This window comes from Bufo gargarizans, chromosome 9 (assembly GCF_014858855.1).
Source record: "Bufo gargarizans isolate SCDJY-AF-19 chromosome 9, ASM1485885v1, whole genome shotgun sequence".
Lineage (NCBI taxonomy): Eukaryota > Metazoa > Chordata > Amphibia > Anura > Bufonidae > Bufo > Bufo gargarizans.
The window spans coordinates 25,679,551-25,699,930 of NC_058088.1; the positions used below are offsets into that span (position 1 = coordinate 25,679,551).

Here is a 20,380-nt window from a genome sequence, read left to right on the forward strand (position 1 = left end):
GGGAGTGATTGTGTCGTGGCAGGCTTCTGTATTAGACATGAAGTCGAAAGAAGAGAAGGATGCTGAGCTGGACAGGAAGATTGAAGCTCTGCGTAAGAAGAATGAGGCCCTTGTCCGGAGACACCAGGTAGGTATCCCCTGTGTTATGCCCCCTGAGCAGGGTGGCGCCGCTCCAGCCTTTAGTGATAATCGTATATTATTCTTCTAGGTGGAGGTTAAGCTAAATAAGCTTTATATAATGTATGTCTATGGCAAAGTGAGTCAATCGTGTTAATATCCTGGTACCACGTGGCGAGCAGCGTATACTCACTGGCCCTAGGCATCTTCCAAGCTCACGGATTCATGTGTTAAGGTCCCTTTACATGGGACGACAGAGCGGCAGATTGTCGGGAAGAAAGCGTTGCGACAATCTGCTGCTCAGTGGTGGAGGAGACAAATGTTATTGCATGCAGCGATCTCCTCCAGAGTGTGGAGAGGAGCGACCGCCATTGCTCGTCCTCATACCGACATGCTGTGTAATCACAATCTGCTGCTGGGAAGTGACAATTTTTGAGTCCGCACAAACGATCGGAATACCTGATGAACCAGCATTTCACTCATTAATCGGGTAATCGGCAGTACATTTACACCATCAGATCAATCCTCACGAGTGCTATGAATGCTCGTTAGCAATTATCTTTAGGATTCTCAGTCTGTGTAAAGGGCCCTTTAGTAGCATATGTAAATGGCATGTGATGCCAGCCTGGACGTCTCTGCACTGCTTCCTACCCAATCGGGGGGATGTCCCCATCAATCAGGTATTTTGCTTAGATGGAATTGTCCAAAATTGTTCCAATTCTATTCAAATAAATCCTGCCTGTTCCTCAGGACGGTTTTTCTAAGACCGTCCTAGTGATATTTTTTTGTATGTCCTATAAGGATCCCTGCTAATGTTGTCCCTATGTCGGGTAGCGCTTTGCCTGTTCGGGTAGCGCATTGCTGTCCGCAACTTTTGCGGCCCCATTGAAGTGAATGGGTCCGCATCCGAGCCTCAAACTGCGGCCTGGATGCGGACCATAACTACGGTCGTGTGCATGAGGCCTTAGTCATTAAGCCTTGGTGCTATTCTTTTTTAGTGTAATTTCACCGAAAAACTGTCCCAATCATTGGCATTTGTAGCGTGTGCTTATACCGTGGCTGCCATATTTATAACCATTTCTGATTCCAAGATGATCGAGGAGGACCGCAGGATGGCTGAACAAGAGGGAATTGCGGTCACCACCCCAAGAAAATCCAAACACCTGGAAAGTGAGCCAGACAAGGCTCGGAAGGAGAAGGAGAATTTCTCAATCACTCTTGAAGTTTCTGCTGGGGTAAGACTCATTTCTCTGAGGGTTGGTGGTGGGGGAGTCTGGTGGGAATCCAACAATGTAAACCCTGATCAGATGCTTATTATGGCACAACACCTTTTAAAATGGGTTTTTAACTCATCTGGCTACCATTTCACCTTTGGTGTATAAGCTTTAGATAGAGAAGACTTTTAGGGTGCATGCCCTTTCTTAAAGGATAACTGTCACACTTAGACCCTAATTTCAATTTTCATATATGTAGTTACTAATAACATGATATTCCAGAATCAGTTACTATTAGACTGACTTACCCCATATTTAATAAGATTCAGCCCTTAGTAACCAGTCTGCATAATTTCACTATTCAGTTAAGATGGCCGCCACTGCCCTCTCCCTGAGGCTAATCCCGCCTGCCCTCACTAGCCAGTAACAATAGCCCCCCAAAAGTGTCAGTAACCAGAGCCCTCCCCCCTAAAGGGTTAATCTCCTGCAGCACAAAGGGGTCCTCTTACCACATGTTGCTTTCATTTATACACTGAGCAGACGGCAGATCTCCCTTCCCTGCTCTGCGCTGCTTCAGCTCTGCATTCTCCAGCTCTGCTGAGTGAGGGAGCGTCTGCCAAGCGCAGGGACAGGGAGAAGTGCACCCAGCCCAGGCACTGTTATCAGCTGCTGGGGAGGACCTGGCTTTAATCATTTACACACAGTCCCTGGCTGTCAGTAATGTGACCTTGCACGCTGCTGCTTCTGCGTCCTCCGTCCTTCAACACATACATAGACGGACCCTGCATAGCAACCTGATTTTAAGCACAGGTAAAAGTAGGCAGTACAGGGGACAAAACTGTGGTATTAAGGGGTAATTGAATACACAGTGAAAAGTTGAAATAGGGCCACCAAGGAGATATTGGTACCTTTAATATTGATGGCCTATCATGAGCATAAGGTATCTGATCGTCGTGGTCCAACAACGTGCACTCCTGTCGATCAGATGCTCTGCAGTAACTCCAGTGCCAGAAATACACAGCTCAGTCCATTTCTGTAGTAACCGGAGCTGGTTATTGCAGTAACCACCTCCATCTGCTACAGTATCTGACGGAGCTGTGTAGTTCTGGCATCAGAGCTACTGCAGAACAGCAGATTGGTGGGGGTGCGGGGTGTTGCTCTCCTGCCAATCGGAGATTGCTGGATTGACCATCAGTATTAAAGTACTGGAAAACTCTTAGCTTGGGAGCTCCCGGCAGATATAATTTGTGCTCAGGCGATGAAGACCTCGTGATGACTTTGTCGTGTGCAAATGAAGTGGGAGATGTACAGTGGCCGAGAGATAAGATGTGGTGGTCAAGTCATTTGCACAGACTACAAAAAAATTCAGAACTGTGGATTAGGCCCAGGATTACTCATCGGCACTTCTGAGAGCAGGGGGAGTATACTTTATTAAAGTTCTTAAACTTTTATAGGAATCTACCTAGATGGCCTGTCCTCAACAATGTTCTATACAATGTATTGCCTTTTCTGTTCACACCTATGTGTCACCATGGTTGCAGACTACAAATAAATCCTGTAGTCGGGTATTACTTTGCTCCCTTTACCCCCAAACAATATGAGAGGGGGAAGGTAAAAGGCAATAACGTGTAGCTTGAGAATCTGATCACATAGGGTGGATTGGTTTGCAGTCATGGAGATACATTGCTCTGCATGTCAGCTGTATACAGGAGGGTTTGCATTACAGAAGACACCAAAAAAAATGAGCATTTGAGCAGAATACCCTTTAAATCCTTTAAGGTTGTGATATCACTAAAGGTCACCTGTCAGAAACTGGGAACTTCTTCCTTCTCACACATTGCATTGCCTCATTATTTCAGGAGAAGAGAGCAGTCAATGATGGCAAATCGCCCAAAGCCTTGCATACCCCTCCTCGCTCTGAAACCTCCCCGAGAAGTCCCACGCACAGGACCAGCAGCCGTACAGGTCTATTCTCTGGTGGACGATCCCCTCAAGAGGATAAATATGGGGAACCATTTAAAGGAGAAGGCGATGGTAGTCATCCATCTGAAAGGGCTACCAGGGGAAGACGGAATCAAGTCCCTGAGATGTCTAGAAGAAGTCCAAGGATTCCTAATGACGATTCTCATGGAGAACGATGGTCGGCATCCCCTAGAGGTGCAGAGAGAGGTGGAAGAGGTCCAGGCCGGGGAGGTGGCGTGGGAGGCCGAGGCGGTGGTCATGGAGGACCGGTGGATGGCATCTTAGGACCTGACAGAAAAGTTAAGGTATTAAACTGAGCTTCTTGTAATTTCTTCTATTTGAAATGACTTTATAAAAGATTTATTCTTCCAGGAAGGGCGCCCAGAGCCCCCATGGTTAGCACTGTTGTCGTACAGAGCTGGGTTTAAATCTGACAATGTGCAGTATTTCCCAAAACATACTCCTCCCCCCCCCCCCCCCCAAAAAAAAACCCATACTGAATGGTTAAATGGCGTCTTATGAAATTGGCCCTATTGTGTGCTTTTGAGATGGGGAAATGTAGAATATGAGCTGCTCTGGGAACATAGACTGATGTGAATGGTGGTATTCTCTGTACCGGGCTGCAGAATATGTTGGCGCTATATAAACAAGGAGAAATAAATTATTGTGCACATACATTTTCTTGTCTGGCTAAGTGGGGTTGATGCAAAGCTGAAAAATGTGTAACCATATTCAGACGCTGTACCGCAAATCCAAGTAAGATGCGGTACGATACATTGGATGTGACTTTGAAAATGCCAACCACACAATGTGGGGAAAAAGGAGCATGCCACGGATTTTCTGCCTGCAATGCTTAGTGCCAGAATCTGCAGGGCGTCTGTGTCACAGTCCACAGCAAAATGTGCATGTACCCCTTGTGGTTTTTCTATGGAATCACCGTGGATTTGTGGCAATATTAAAATTCCACAATCTGTGGCTTTACTTGTAATTTTTCTGTTTTAGGAATGGGAAGAGAAGAGGAAGCAGAATATTGAGAAGATGAATGAAGAGATGGAGCAGATTGCAGAATATGAAAGGAGCCGAAGGGTGAGGATCATTTTGGGGCCATAAGGATATGTTATGCACTGATCTGCATAATTAACACCGTTTTCATTCAGGGGAGCTAATCCTCATGTTTTCCACCAGGAATAAGTGACCGGCTGCACAGCTGGAAAATCACATGGCAATTTTTCATGCACGTGAATAGGGTTGTGAAGACCCCATGCAAATATATGGGATGCGGATTTTGGTGCAGGATGTGATCTAAAATCTGCATGAAAAAACAAACAAACTTTGAATTTACTGAAGTTATACAATGTTTAACCCTTTTAATGCCTGCCTGCTGTCTTCAGTGTTTTTGGCATCACTACACTTAAGAAGGGATTTAGTGCTGCCGGAGCACTCCGGCGCTAGTAACTGACTGTTGGGGTCCATTCAGACATTCGTAGAATGGGTCCGGATCCGTTCCGCAATTATGCAGAACGGGTACGGACCCATTTATTTTCAATGGGGTCGGAAGAGATGCGGACAGCACACAAGTAATAAATTTGTAATAAAAAAAAATATAAAAAAAAAGCCCCACACTCCTAAAAATAAAATCACGATTATTTGTGTAAAATACATTTTATTGTACACATATTAAATAAAATAAAAAACAAGCAAACACATATTAGGTATCCACACGTCTTTTAATAGCCTTCTAAACGGTGTAAAAAATAAATGGAAAAAGCACCAAAATGCTTTTTTCTTTTTTTCCACAGCAAAAAAAAAAAATACGGAATTTATATGTACTTCCAAACCATGCCAAAAATAACATTTCTTCCGCATAAAACAAGATCTCAGATAGCCAGTGGGGGGAAAAAAAGGTTATGGCTGCTGAAATGCAGAGAGGGAAAAATGAAAAAATGTTGCTGGTCTTTAAGAGGTTAAAGGTGACTGTTTCCAGTGATAACTAGCAGATTTTAGTCTGCTACAGAAACCAATCAACAAGCTGGTGGTCTGATCCACCCCTTACAGCTTAGGCCTCGTGCAGGACTTTCGTCTCCACTCAAAAATCGTATTCTGAGCGGACACCGAACAGACCCCATTATAGTCTATGGGGTCTTTAGGCTCCGTTACGCTCAGTTATCTGCAGAATCCGTTCTCCTGCTCCTTAACGGAGCCGGAGAACAGAAAGGAGAAACTGTGATGTGAACGAGGCCTTAGCGGAGCTACCATAGTGGTCCTTCCTATACAGTGGCTGGTGTAAAGACGACATTCCCAAAATACAAGTCACCAGAGCAAGGTCTGTGGTGACTCTGAGTTAACAAAGGATGCTGGGTGATTTCTGCTCTGAAACCTGCATACTTGTAAATGCTGCTCTGCACTAAAGTACCTTAATGCTTTATAACCAACAACGCATCACCATTGCATAGATTACCGGGTACTCACCGGGGAAATCTTTCGTACATATCCTTTAGTGCAGCTGAAGGTTGATCTTTCTTGCAGGATGGAGTAAGGGAGAAAAATCCAATCCGCAACTTCCTTGATGATCCCAGAAGGGCAGGTCCCATATTAGAAGTTGATAGAAAGGAGGGAAGCCGCAGGCACATCAGAAATTGGGGTGGCCCTGATTTTGAGAAGGTTAAAACTGGTATGGATCGGGAAAAGGAGAGTCACGTAAGTGTCCTTGTGTCTGAAATGTGCGTTAATTATCGCTGAGCCTCCGCTGCGCCACATACTTATTATTGGCTTTTAATATAAAGGGACGGAGCCCTGGAGGGAAAAATCGGATAGACATGTCCATGACGGGCAAAGAGCGTGCAGAGTACGTACGGTGGAAACAAGAACGAGATCAGATTGATCAGGAGAGACTGGCACGGCACAAAAAGCCAACTGGACAGTGGAGGCGAGAGTGGGATCTCGAGAAAACTGATTCTATGTATGTAGCCAGAATGAGTGATGTTACATGTGCAACCTGTATGATCTTAAACCAATGACATAGCCTGGCTTTGTGCTTCTTGGCAGGTTTAAGGAGGGTGCGGCACCCCATGTAGAGGAAGAACCATTTAGCAGAAGAGGTGACTATAACTTCATGTTAATTCTAGTTTACTTTTTCTACATCAGACATATTAAAGGGGTTGGCTCATCTTGGACATTGGGGGCATATTGCTAGGATATCTCCCTAATGTCTAATAGATGCGGATGCCACCCCCGCACGCGCCTCTGTCCTCCAGTCGTTCCCATTGGGGGTGCTGAAAATGGTCGAGCAGCGCACTTGGCTAATTTCAGAAGTCCCATTGAAATGAATGGGAATCGCACCGTGCAGGTGCCCGCCCCGCTCCATTCACTTCTACGGGGCTGACGGAAATAGCGGAGCGTGTCGCTTGGCTATTTTTGGCACTTCCATAGGAATGAATTGAGGGCGGCTGCGTCCCGTTGCAGGCTACATTCTAAGAATAGATGCGGGTTCCACCTCTCTATCAGACATAGAGGACACATCCTAGTGATATGCCCCCAATGTCCAAGATGAGACGACCCCCTTTAAGTGTAAGTTGTCTATCTAACATACTTTGGTTTTCTGAGTTTCACTACTTTTTGCTGTCACTGAATGGAATCATTCTTGTTCAGATCCAAAAGCTGAAAGCCTGTTCTGATTATATCCTTGGCACACTAACAGGTCATGCACACAGCAAACCTGCTGCATTACAGGCTTAAAGGGGTTTTTCAGGCTTTTCATATTGATGACCGTTTCTCGGGTCAGCTGTATGAAGACAAAGGCGCGTGTGTCGTCTCCAGTCTTTCTTCCTGCTCGCCGCTGCTATATCGACAGCGATCAGGAAGAGACAGGAGACAACCCTGTCATACAGCTGATCGGCAGGAGTGCCGGGTGTCTGACCCCCTGCCGATCTGGTATTGATGACCTATCCTATGAAAAGCCTGGAAAACCCCTTTAAGAACTTAGTGCGTTGCCATATGGTGCCTCTTTGAGAAGTGACAGGCGGGCCCTCTAGGGTGTGGAGTTTGCCACCAGAGACAGCGCCTGTTTTTTATTTTCCATGACCATTGGCGCAGTTCCCTGCCGCATTCTTTGCAGCTCTTCTTGGGAGGGCAGTCTTGAACAGGCTCTTACCACTGAATAGCAAAGGGAATAACAACAACCTTCTTTCAGAGTCCCCATAATAGCTCTATGGCACATATACCCTTGAAGCAATGCTTCTAGGTGAGAATACCCTTCCATAGCAGCGTAAGACCCAAGGATGTACACGCTTCCAGCCTCTGCATACGAGCAAAAATGTTTCCATTCACTGATGGTGAAGCTTGAAAGCACAGGATGTATTAGAAAGTTGCACTTGTAATTATACAAGGAGTAATTCAGAATAAACTTCTCCATGATGATCCTGGGGGCAGAACTGCATACGTGGTGATGATGATGTGACCGATAGTTGTCATGATTCTTCGTTCTATTTAATGCTTTGCTTATTTCTCTATCGCAGACCAAGGAAAACGAGGGGCTCCCAAACCACCCACTATGGCGGAGTTCCTTCCACAGAGCCTTAAGAGACCAACACAAAGGAGGAATCCGAATAGGGGACGGGCTGGGAATAAACCTTACAGGTGGGTCCTGCTTAAAGGGGATCTGTCTCTAGTCACTTTGTTGCCCTAACTTAAAGGGGTTGTCTCATCTGAGAAATTGGCTTATCGCTAGGGTATGCGACCAATGTCAGATAGGTGTGGGTCCTAGAGGTAGGCCCATCTCCAGAAGGGGGCATGCACCGTGTGCGCTCCATTCATTTTTATGGGAGCACCGAAAATAGCCGCGCAAACGCTTTCAGCTATTCTCGGCAGTCCCATAGAAATGAATGGAGGGTGGACGCACACATGCACGGCTGCTCTTCGCTCACTTTAAGGGTCCCGTTCTGGAGTAAGGTGCGGGTCCCAGAGGTGGGACCCACCCCTATCTGACATTGGTGGCATACCCTAGCAACATACCACCAATGTCTCATATGGGACAACCCATTTAAGGCAAAATCTAGTGACAGATGGTTCACTTAAAAAGCATCTATCAGCAGGATCTGTTAAACTATAGTATAAATATGCGGCACATGGAATATTCTTTGCCATTTAAAGGTAATTTTATTTGGTGATTTTCACAATAAGAGGTGCATGGTCCAGTTTATAGGAAATTAAATGCTGCATAACCACTATATCCATATATGAGCTGGATGTTTCGGTCCATAGGGACCTTCTTCAGCGACTTGGAGTTTCTGTGGTCAGAGATAAAGGGATATCTGTGCTGTCGCTTCTTGGACTTGGCGTTTCCAGCATGCAGCTTAAAGATTCATAGATGGTATATGGGATCCGTACTCCCCATGATGGAAACTCCGAACAAAGCCGATGAAACCCAACAGTGTGTCAGAGGTTGAGGCCCCCGTTTTAAATTGGCCCAGCCATTTTGATAAAGTCTTCAGCCTTGGATCTGTTCAATACACAGAATGAGCCAACGAGTCCTGAGGACCTGGCTCTCCACAAACCCTGCCGCTGATTGCTATAGATAAAATATTATGTAAATCAGCGGCCGAGGTGGCGAGAGGACTCTATCAGGACTCATCAGCTGCGTACTGAGCAGATTCATATTAGAATACACAGTGCCTTCATTATTTTGTGCAGATTTTATTTTCTACCGCATGTGAATGGGGGTTAAAATACCCCCATTCACCTGCATTAAATGTGGAATGTTTGGTGCATTTAGTCAGGATTTGGGCATAGAATCTGCTCCTAATTCCACCAGATCCTGAGCATGGCGTGAGACTGCTGAAATGTATTTTCTCAATGATTCTACAATAATGCGCTAAAAAGACTGTAGACTGAAAATTTTGATTTGGCTGCTTCGCCAAGTTTCACAAAGAAATTCGGTTCGTCACGAAGCGCATTCCTTTGTTTGTAGCGGCCTCAATGATCGGAAACAGCGAATCACTGCTCCCCCCCCTGTCATTAAACACTCAGATGCCGCGTTCATCACTGAGCGTGGCCTCTAATGTTACAATTGAGGCCTTTCAGGAGTTAAAAAAAAAAAACATACCTTATCTATTTGCTCACGGAGAGGCTGTCGCGGCCATCTTGATTGAAGACTCTGTGCAAAATCTTGTGCGGTGAAGTGATGACATCACACACTGCCAGCATGCTGCCTTGGCGAGGCAAACAAATGGATGAGGTCAGTACGTTTTGTTTTGTTTACTGCCATTTCAGGAAAAATTGATTGGTTACCATGAAGCGCGAGGAAATTCGGCACATTAGGCTTAAGTAATATTTGAGAGAATCAAATTGGTGGTGGCTGCTCTCTATGTAGCTATATGATGTGGTGCTGCAAATCCAAAGAGAGGACACCCTACCTCTCGGATGTGGATAATATTTTCAAAATAGAAGGTGAGGACGAGCACTCACACAGTTGGCATACATTTATTAAGAACCTGATATAATTAATCAGCTAAAATGCATAAAACAATAATACAATAAAATAATGTACATCTATTCAGTTAGCCACAATGGGATGCTCACTGATGTCAAGTGATTTGACAGTCTCTGTCCGTCCTGTGGAAAAATATGATGATAGAAGACCTAATTGGCCTAATGTCCACAAAATTCAAGCAAGAGATAATACTTTTAGAGGTGTAGCTCCTCAAGTTTTGCTGTTGTACCAATATGGTAGGTAATGGCAGATAACAGATGATAGTCCCGTCACATGTGATGTTATTATTGACAGAGAGCTTATTCGCTTTATAATTGTCGGCTTTACAGCCGCTTACCTCCCCTTCGTATGTCCCTTCAGTCCTGCGGTTCGCTTCAGACTGAATGAAACAGGGCTCGTCGGTTGCGGCTTGTTCTGTTGGTATATTTGATAGCCGGATTTACCGGCTGCCGATCGCTTACCTCCAAGATCTGTAGTATGCAGCAAACGTGAGAGGCCTCCGGCTGGTAAGAGGCTAGCGTCTCACGTGGTGCTGTTGGTATCCGGGTTTGATACTAGCGGGGTACAAATTACGTCACTTCCTGTGACGTGTTCTCTTCAGTGCATCCGATGTATCCGAAATGAATTTTTCCGATTTCAGAAGGTATACTACCAAAGTTCAATTTGCATGGCCATGCAATAGAAGAAATGCCGACAGGTATACAGCGCAATCCCAGACGCGTTTCGGGAGTTCTCACACTCCCTTCCTCAGTGGTTGCGCCATACCTGTCTCCAGCCCACTTTTATACCTCCCCAGGTCCCCTTCAAAATCTGGACCGGAGTTTTGGATAGCACTGTTGTATTCCTGTATATTTTGATATTGGGACTTCTGATTTTCATAAAGTCTTTCGCTGAACTTTTCGCTAACAACCTCAGATTTTCATATCAATGAGGGTATATTGTCATTTCAATTCTTTAGGTATAATATACACTAGTTGTAATACATATGAGACTAATGTCCCATCACTGCAAACATCCCATTAGAGGCCATAAGTTATAATAGAAACTTGTGCTGCCCACTTCGTTTCCTACATTCACAACATTTTATAATGTATAAAATATATAAAAATAGATGATATCTATGAAATATAGCCATAAAGTATATCAATAATGTACATATAATAATAATATATATATAAATGACGGATGTTTAATATATTATGATTTTATATAACAATGTCATGCATATGTTCGCCACAATTTCCCCGATATTGGCAATACTTATAAAGCATCTCCAGTTCTAGTGAGGCCATTAGTCACAGGATGGTTTAACCCATTAACACCCAATAGATGAGGATACCTTTATAAAGAAGGATATCTTTACAAGAAACCAAAAAGTTCCAACTCTGAGTTTAGGCCTGATGGTAACAGACTGCCAAATTCATATATTTTACGGGACTCCCTCCTAGACATTTGTTTAATAAAATTGCCTCCTCTCCAGTGCGGGTCCACCTTTTCCAGTGCCGTGAAGACGAGACTGGCCGGATCGCTGTTATGGGCCTCTTTGTAATGTAAGTAATATTTGTCTTGTTCTCCTACAGTATGCATGACAGTCGGTGGGAAGAGGATGATGATGTTGGAAATGAAGAGGAGCAACCTCTGTCATTAGAGGAGAAAGAGAAGGAGACTTGTGTAGAGAAAACGGTAAGTTAGGGCTGCAGCTATCGATTATTTTAGTAATCAAGTATTCTACCGATTAATCCAGTTCTCCCTCCAGTGCAATTAGTTCCTCCAGCATTGCCACCAGTTCCCCCTCCTAGACATCAGTGCCCAGCCGCAGCACCAGTGAACGAAAACACTTACCTTTCCTGTAGGGGTGCTGCCGACACTCCAGAGATCTTCTATCCTCTTCTTCATGCTCTGCACTGGGACCTGAAGTCCCACAGCATTAGGTCATAGTTCACGCTTACGTGCACTACGTCCTGACGATGTGTGTACGTCAGGATCCACTGCAGCAATGTGCGGGCAGGCAGGTGACCACGGAGCGTGAGTAAGGGTCCATTCACACGTCCGTAGTGTATTGCGGATCCGCAATATACCTGGCCGGCACCCCCATAGAAATTCCTATTCTTGTCCGCAATTGCAGACAAGAATAGGACATGTTCTATTTTTTTTTCCGGAGCCGTGGACCGGAAATGAGGATGCGGACAGCACACTGTGTGCTGTCCGCTTCCATTCCGTCCCCATAGAGAATGAATGGGTCCGCAGCTGTTCCACACAATTGCGGACGTGTGAATGGAGCCTAATAGCAAGCTCTTTAATCGCACTCAGTGGTCACATGGCACAAACGAATCATCAATGCAAAAAATTTGCATCAAGGATTATTTTTTTTTTTGTGTCGAGTTAATCGATTAATTCGAGTAATTGTTTCAGCCCTACAGTAAGTTTTTATCCCACAGAAAGTGTTTCTGGAGCAGCTTAGCAGTGTAAGGGTACGACCACGCGTGGCATATATTCTTTCACACAATCGCACTGCAGAAAATCCATAGTGTTTACCGTAGCAGCAATGTGGATAAGATTTTAACAAAATCTCATCCACACACTGCAGCAATCTTTTGCAGTGGAATCTGCACTTGACTTGACCTGCGGTACAGATTTTTAATTTGAAGCCAGTCCATTTATACTGTGGATTTACACCGCTGATTATACCTTTTGCAGCATATCAGCAAGTAAATTGTGCAAATTTCTCTGCAGGTTTTACCATTAAATGACAGCGGATGTTCCACAATAAAATCCGTCACATATAGTTGGACCCTGAAAGCAATTTTTAGAGATTTTACATTAAAGTTAATGAGCCTTTAAAGAACTAGGAGAGCTGCCCGTGCATGGATGTCACTGTGGTGGGTACTGTAGTAGTTAGGTCATCCATGTAGCAAGGACTATTCTAGAAGTCTCCCAACCCACACTTCCTTTTGTAGGGTGAATTCACACAGGATGGAGAAGCTGCAGAATGTACCTCTGGATATGTAGAGCCTTAGGGTCCATTCACACGTCCGCAATTCTGTTCCGCATTTTGTGGAACGGAATTGCGGTCCAATTCATTTCTATGGGGCCGCCCGATGTTCGGCCCAGATCCAGAAATGCAGACCCGCACTTCTGGGTCCGCAATTCCGATCCCGAAAAAAATAGAACATGTCCTATTCTTGTCCATTGCCGGTGTCCGTGTTTTGCGGATCCGTGTATCCTCAAAACGCACACGGATGTGTGAATGGACCCTTAGAGTAGCAGGTATGTAGAGGAAACTTTGAGACACTCTTCCACATGCTGCTCACACTTTCTTTTACAGAAGTTGAGCATTTTGCTTGTTTTGTAACCTGTTGCAGGGGTGACATTTGTGGTGAATACTCAGCAAAATCTGCATGTTAAGGCCTCATGCACACAACAGTTTTTTGCGGTCCGCAATTTGCGGTACAGGCGGCCCATTGTAGAAAAGCCTATTCTTGTCCGCAAAACGGTCAAGAATAGGACATGTTCTATTTTTTTTTTTTGCGGGGCCACAGAACGGAGCAACAGATGCGGACAGCACACGGAATGCTGTCCGCATCTTTTGCGGCCCCATTGAAGTGAATTGGTCCGCTGCCAAGCCGCAAAAACGGTGGCTCGGGTGCGGACCCGAACAACGGCCGTGTGCATGAGGCCTAAACGTGTGGATTTAGCCTCAGGTTTATAATGCTGAGCTGTTTCCATCAGTCCTATCTGTGAATTGCATGCTCCAAATACTGCATCAATCAAATTCCTTGTCCTGGCTTTGGGGAGGGATGGGGGACACTGGGGAACTAGCCATTGGAGCAGGTCTAGTAGTCTGTTCTTTGCTGATCTAACATTTGCCACCTGTCCAGTGGCTGTGTGAAAAATCTCAGACTAGAATAGCCCTTTAAAAGGCATCTGTCAGCAGGTTTGTACCTATCACACTGGCTGACCTGTTACATGTGCGCTTGGAAGCTGAAGGCATCTGTGTTCGCATTGCTAAGGCATATGTGCCCGCATTGCTAAGAAAAATGATGTTTAAATATATGCAAATTAGCCTCTGAGCAACATGGGCGTTGCCATTACACCTAGAGGCTCTGCTCTCTCTGCAACTGCTGCGCCCCCTGCACTTTGACAGGGCCAGAGATTGACAGGACCAGGCAGTGAAAACAAAATGCAGGGGGCGCAGCAATTAGAGAGAGTAGAGCCTCTAGGTATAACGGCAATTCCCCCATTGCTCCTAGAGGCTTATCTGCATATATTAAAACATCATATTTCTCAGCAATGGGGCGCATAGGAACATGGGACCAACACAGATCCCTTCAGCTGCACATGCAACAGGTCAGCCTTTTTTATAGGTACAGATCTGGTGACGTCCTTTAATTTCTACCCAAACTGTATAGCACAGTAGGAAATGTGTGGTTACGAACAGAATGTAATTATGTAAAACTCATTAATCTTGCATTGATTCCTTAGGAGACTAAGAAGGCAGAGGAGCCACAGACACGAACCCCAGAAGTATCAGCAGCTGGGAGAGATGACAAGGAAAATAAAAGGGAAAATAAAAGTGTAGAAGATGATTGCGAAGAAGATGAAGAATGGACGGATGCTAGTGAGGATGAAGAGGACGTTGAAGAAGAGGAGGAGGAGGATTCTTTAGAAGCTGAGGAAGATCTTGGTAAGGATCCCGACAAGACTCCTCAAGCCAGTGCTACCCCAAAAGAAAAAAGGCTACCGAAAGATGTGGTGACCCCTAAGCTGACGATGCCTCCACACGACGTGAACACCGATGATCGAGCCGTGGAGACCAAACCCACCAGTCCTTTCTCCCCAGAAGGACACCGTCCAGTAACAGACTGGGGGGAGGAGATGGAGCTGCTGTCTCCTCCAGGAAGCGGCAGCGAGGACAGTCCTCCTCAGGCTGTTAGTACGAGGGGATTCAGTGAAGACTCAAAATCTCAAGAGAACTCTTCACCCTCAGGTCAGTGAATATTGGGATGTACTGTTACTACCTTCTAGTATCTCATCTTGTGTACAGTGGTATGACAGTATATAGGATGCAGTAAAGTGAGTTCACTACGATGGGATAAATGGATGAATGAAGGCATCACCCTGCGCCATTGACCAGCAGTAGGGAACAGTCACGGATAGTGTCCCTTAAGAGGACCTGTCGTCTCTCCTGACATGTCACTTTTAGTAACTACTTTTATTCCCCATGTAGTAATTCTGAAACATCTATTCTTATGACTCTATGTTGAGCCATTCCTCTGTTATTCCTACTAGTTATAATAGTTGGAGTGTGCCCCTGCACAGTCTGACATTATTCAATCAGTTCAATCATTATTATTCCTTCTAGAAGTGATGAATGAATTGTAAGCAGTGGGTGGGTGTTACCAGTTGGGGGGTGGACCCCTGCACAGTCTGAAACTATCCAATCAGTGCTTCCAGTGTCAGACTGTTCCAGTTACCACCCCCAACTGGTAACACCCAGCTGGACCTTTCATTGCAAACTGCTAGCAATTCATTAATGACTTCTAGCAGGATTAATAAAGTAACGGAACATCCTAGGGTCATGCGAATAGATGCTCCAGAAGCTCCATGCAAGTAGTTACTAAAACGGACATTTCAGGAGAGGTGACAGGTTCTCTTTAAATAGGGGCATCTAGAAGGTATAAGATACCCTAAGGGTCTGTCAGGATGCTCTCGACATACTGTGATCTTATCCTCTGTCAGTAAGTACACTGCTGTGTGTAGGGGCCATCTTTAAGGTGAGTTCCCCCCCCAATCGTAAGCGGGATATATTACATAAAAGGAGCTTGGGTAATGCTGACCTGCCACACACTTATTTAGCGTTGCTTTTTAGTACAGCTCCCTAGCAGCATAGGAAGTCGTCTCTGGTAGTCTGAAAGAGCCCTGGTGTCTTATCATTAGCTCTGCATGCTACTCTACAGGGGCCCCATGTTTTACACTGCTACGCTCTATGCTCCTTCTTTTTTTTTTTTTTTGGCTGCTGTGTATAAGTTCAGGCTTAAAAGGATTGTCCCAAGATATAAACATAACCCCTATCCACAGGTTAGGGGATACGTTTCTGATCAGTGGCGGTCAGGCTGCTGGGACCCCCTCTGATCACCAGAACAGGGGCCCCGAGTCCCCCAAATAAATGAAGCAGCAGGCAGGCCAACTGATGCCCCATTTATTTTCTAAATGAAAATGGGCCAAATGAGACAATAAGGTGGGTGCCTGGAGAGGTGTCTGTACAGGCCTGCTACCCAGTTATGAAGATCTATTATGGGTCTTTAGCTTTCTGCCCCCTGCTGGAGGGAGTCCTGTATGACATGCCGGATTTTCTATCCATGTCTGGATGCAGTGCAATCCACATTTATTGTGCTCTATGTACAGTACATACTGTAGAAGTTTTCTTTAGTGATTGGCTATGTTTTCCTGGACTTAGATGCTGGTGACTAGGGATGAGCGAACTTGCTTTTTTCAAGTTAGGATTCGACGTTCGGGTATTTGTGCAATTCTGTTATGGATTCCGTTATCACGTGATATAACCGAATGCTTTGAGGCATTGTGTATTGCATTTCGTCATAATAGAAGTCAATGGGCAGCATAACGGATCCGTTATGCTGCCCATTGACTTCTATTATGACGGAATGCAATACACAATGCCTCAAAGCATTCGGTTATATTACATGATAACGGAATCCATAACGGAAATGCACAAATACCCGAACGCCAAATCCTAACTTGGAAAAAAAGCAAGTTCGCTCATCCCCACTGATGACATATCCTCAGGACAAGTGGTCAATATCAGATCAGTAGGTTTTCGGCTGTTCCGAGCAGCCCCCGGGGCCACAAACTATATGGTAGATGGAGGCGTAAGCAGAATGCCCCGTCCACTGTCGTGGCTGTGCTGAAGTACTGTAATTCAGCTACTATTCGTGAATTGCAGTATGCATAGTGGATAGAGCCTTCTGCTTCCGCCTCCATCTTCTGTGTAGTTTATGGCGCTGGGGGCTGCCCAGAACAGCTGATCGGTGGGGATGCCAGGTCTCAGACCCCCCCCCCCCCCCCCCTTCTTTTAAGAGTATAGGCTTTATATTTTTTTGTTACATGGACTGAAGTTTCTGTTCTTCCCAACCCTGCAGGCTATAACAGGCGACGGCACAAAGTCAGCTATTAACCCTTCAGCTTCCTGCCAGGTGTCCTCCCGCAGCGCTTGTGATTGGATAATGAATGATTAGCCTTGTGCGATTGATCTGCATGGATTATACTCAGAACGCATTCACCTGCATGCATGTCATCATGCGGCTGACGTCAGGGGCTTTGGTTTCCTCGCCTATCTGTGAATTCTCTTATGCTGACATGATGTAAGCGGTCCACCCCGTGGGCTCAGTATTTGGTAAGGGGCATGTATTCCGCCTGCCTTATCTGCATAAACTATAATCAAGGCTGGAAATTGTTGATCATGTGCAAGTATTTCTTAAAATGTATCATACATAGTATATAAGGCCGAAAAAAGACATTTGTCCATCCAGTTTGGCCTGTTATGCTGCAAGTTGATCCAGAGGAAGGCAAAAAAAACCTGTGCGGTAGAAGCCAATTTTCCCCACTTTGGCCCTCTACATTTTGTCCTTGGCTTACCCTGCAGCCTTGACGTACATCAGTTTACTTACTGCCACCGCTAGACTGCATTGATGGCTTCTCTACTGTGACCTGCTTGCTTTGTCTTCCCACCATAATCACTGATGGCAAAGTGACTAATTAAATACACCATCACTGTCTGATGATGGTGTTACTGCTTGGACCTACCCTGTCTTGGAAGAGGTGGCAACTCTACAACTTTTGCATGGTGGTTCCACTCCTAACCCTGCTCGTTATCTGGAATTGAATCCCTTCCCTTCCCAGTGAGCGGGACGGCATTATGGTTCTGACTGCACTGAACAAGGGTTCTTTAAGAAAAGTTGTTGCAGGAGTCCTCAGTGGTCAGATGTCATTGCTATCCCATTAGTGCTTGCATGGTGTGCCCATCTTGGCCATACAATTTGCAGATGGTCTTTGTTAAAAAAAAAAAAAATAAGAAAAATCATGTTCTGAGTCTACAGGTGTCCATCTCCATGGTAACAGACTACAAACAAACTGTGTAGTCTGAATACACCCCCCCAAATCTGTCCCTCTAATTTTTGCTAATATATATTTAGCAGATAAAACAAGAAGGGTGCAAATGTAATGTAACGCGACGACAGTATCCGACTACACAGGGTTTCTTAGTCTGTCACCATGGAGATGCAGGAGCTGTAGATGGAAAATTGTATGAATTTTTGAATCGAGAAAACTTGCAAAGTTGTATATTTATTATAGATGCCTTGGAGCAATAAAAAGAATTGGTTGTGAAGGTGGATATAGCTTTAAAGAGCGTCTGTCAACATGATTAAGGCCTAGTTCACACCTCAGTTATTGTCAGCCAAAACCAGGTGCGGGTCAAAAACACAGAACAGGAGCAGATCTTTACCTGATCTCTGAGTAGGCTTCCGTACTGGTTTTGGCTCACAATAACTGAAGTGTGAACTCGGCCTAACCCTAGTAAAGCAGGCATATGCTGCCTGGTAGGGTTGAATGTGCCAAGTGCACCACTACGCCTGTGTTGCAGCACTCTGTGGCGGCACAGGAGAGGAAGAGGTGAAGCGGTGCTCTAAGGGACTAGGCCAGACACTCGGTGCTCTGAACATCTCATTAACTTAAAAATGAGAATAAAGTATTTGTCTAAAACTACCTCTGATTGCAACAAAGGTGGGTGCACTGAGCAGGATCAACCCTAGCAGGTAGTATCCCTGGTTTGCTAACGGATGCTCTTTAAAGCCTGCACTGGCCTGTTACATTGTGCATCCCTTTGATTGCATTATCTTTATATGTTTCCAAACCCGCTGCACTCTGTATGTGTAACTAATATGATATTGAAGGGGGTACTAACAACGTTAAAGTTCACAGTATTTACTCCCAATTCTAACAAATTAAAATCAAGCATGGGCAATTTAACGCTGCCAGCTCATTTGCTATTTTAGACGTAAACCTGTGCAGACTCTGTGCCCAAATACATTCTCTGCACTATTGCGTCTGAACTAGTGTGGGGTGTGTTTTTTTTTTTTTTTTTTTTTTTAAGTTCTTGGCTTGAAATAATTTAGTGTATTTCAGTAAATAAGGGCCTTCGAGCATAGCTGGGAGGGAGGGGGGGAGACATGTGTCTTGGGTGCTGGATGCCCCATGTGCTCCCCTTCTGCACAGTTAGTAGGATGGGTTAAGAAAAAGGGATCTTGAAAAAGTGTTGCTTTTGCCCATAGGTGGTACAAGTCAAATCAAAGCCAATTAACTAGAGTGGCAAAGAATCCACTTTTTTAAAATCCAGTACAACTTGTTTGCCTTATTTACAAAAAAAATAATATTTTTTTTTTTTAATTCTTACGAGACGTTCGTTTTGTAATGAAATGTTGTATTATTGCACAGAATCATGGAAACTCAATCAGTCATGGTAATTACATCTGCTGCTATCATGTTAGTTTTTTTTGTTTTTTTCCAATGGTTTTTATAGAATTTTGCGTAAAGACCAAAAACAGAACCAAATACAGATTTCCAAATAGAAGAGAGAATACATAATGTCAATGAGCCGCTATCATGTTCTCGTATCGCCTACTACAGGGCTGCTTGTTGAGCCTCCTCCATGTGTACTTTTTTAAAATTGTATAACAGTGACACCTGCTGGTTAAACATGACATAACGGGCAACCTCGACCCTACAATACAATACACTTTATTGATTCAGACGAAAATTTCAGGACAATTGAAAATAGGCAGTGTTAAAGAGGACCTGTCACCGCTCCTGACATGCCGGTTTTAATAGCTGCTTGCATTCCCTGTGTAGTAACAATTCTGGAGCATCTATTCTTATGTCTCTAAGTTTCTATTAGCCTTCAGTAAGGGTACAGAGCGGAGGTAACCAGTTGGGGGTGTGTCCCTGCCCAGACTGAAAATGGCAGCACTGATTGGATAGAGTGAGTCTGTGCAGGTACACCCCCTCCAACTGGTTACCGCCCCTCTGTACCCTTACTGCAGACTGCTAGCAATTCATTCATAACTTCTAGTAGAAATAATAAAGGAATGACACAGCATAGAGCCACTAGATGGTCCAGAATTGTTATTACATGGGGAATGCATGAAGCTATTAAAACAGACATGTCAGGAGCGGTGACAGGTCATTTTTGAAATATGTATTTTTATTTATCATTGTATTGATACAGATTTCCAATCCTAATTGTGAGCCTTGAATCATTTTTCTTGTAATATTGTATTAAAGGAGAACTCCATCCAGTGATGAAATTCTTTGCCTTTTGCTCTCCTATTCCGTGTTGTTGTTTTTTTAATATATTTTTTGGATGCTCCAATATGGAGCAATCGGTCACTCTGATATTTCTTTCTTTTGTGAAGACTTTGATGGGAAGAATTGCTCTTCATTTTTCATTTACGAATGGCATCCTCCTTTTAATGAAATACTTGGGTGTAAATAAGTTAATGTACCTGTTCCCTGAACTGACGTTAAG

At 44.6% G+C, this 20,380-nt stretch overlaps 1 protein-coding gene across 2 annotated transcripts in view; it reads left to right on the forward strand.

Annotated features, from left to right (window-relative positions):
• CCDC9 (coiled-coil domain containing 9) overlaps positions 1-20,380 on the forward strand; it is a 57,125-nt gene that overhangs the window by 6,907 nt on the left and 29,838 nt on the right. For both annotated transcript variants that reach the window (XM_044305951.1, XM_044305952.1), the window contains exons 3-12: positions 23-127; positions 1,209-1,352; positions 3,191-3,598; positions 4,296-4,379; positions 5,820-5,990; positions 6,077-6,252; positions 6,339-6,391; positions 7,808-7,928; positions 11,361-11,463; positions 14,263-14,767. In XM_044305951.1, the coding sequence (XP_044161886.1) occupies positions 23-127; positions 1,209-1,352; positions 3,191-3,598; positions 4,296-4,379; positions 5,820-5,990; positions 6,077-6,252; positions 6,339-6,391; positions 7,808-7,928; positions 11,361-11,463; positions 14,263-14,767 (1,870 nt within the window). The remainder of the gene's footprint in view (positions 1-22; positions 128-1,208; positions 1,353-3,190; positions 3,599-4,295; positions 4,380-5,819; positions 5,991-6,076; positions 6,253-6,338; positions 6,392-7,807; positions 7,929-11,360; positions 11,464-14,262; positions 14,768-20,380) is intronic.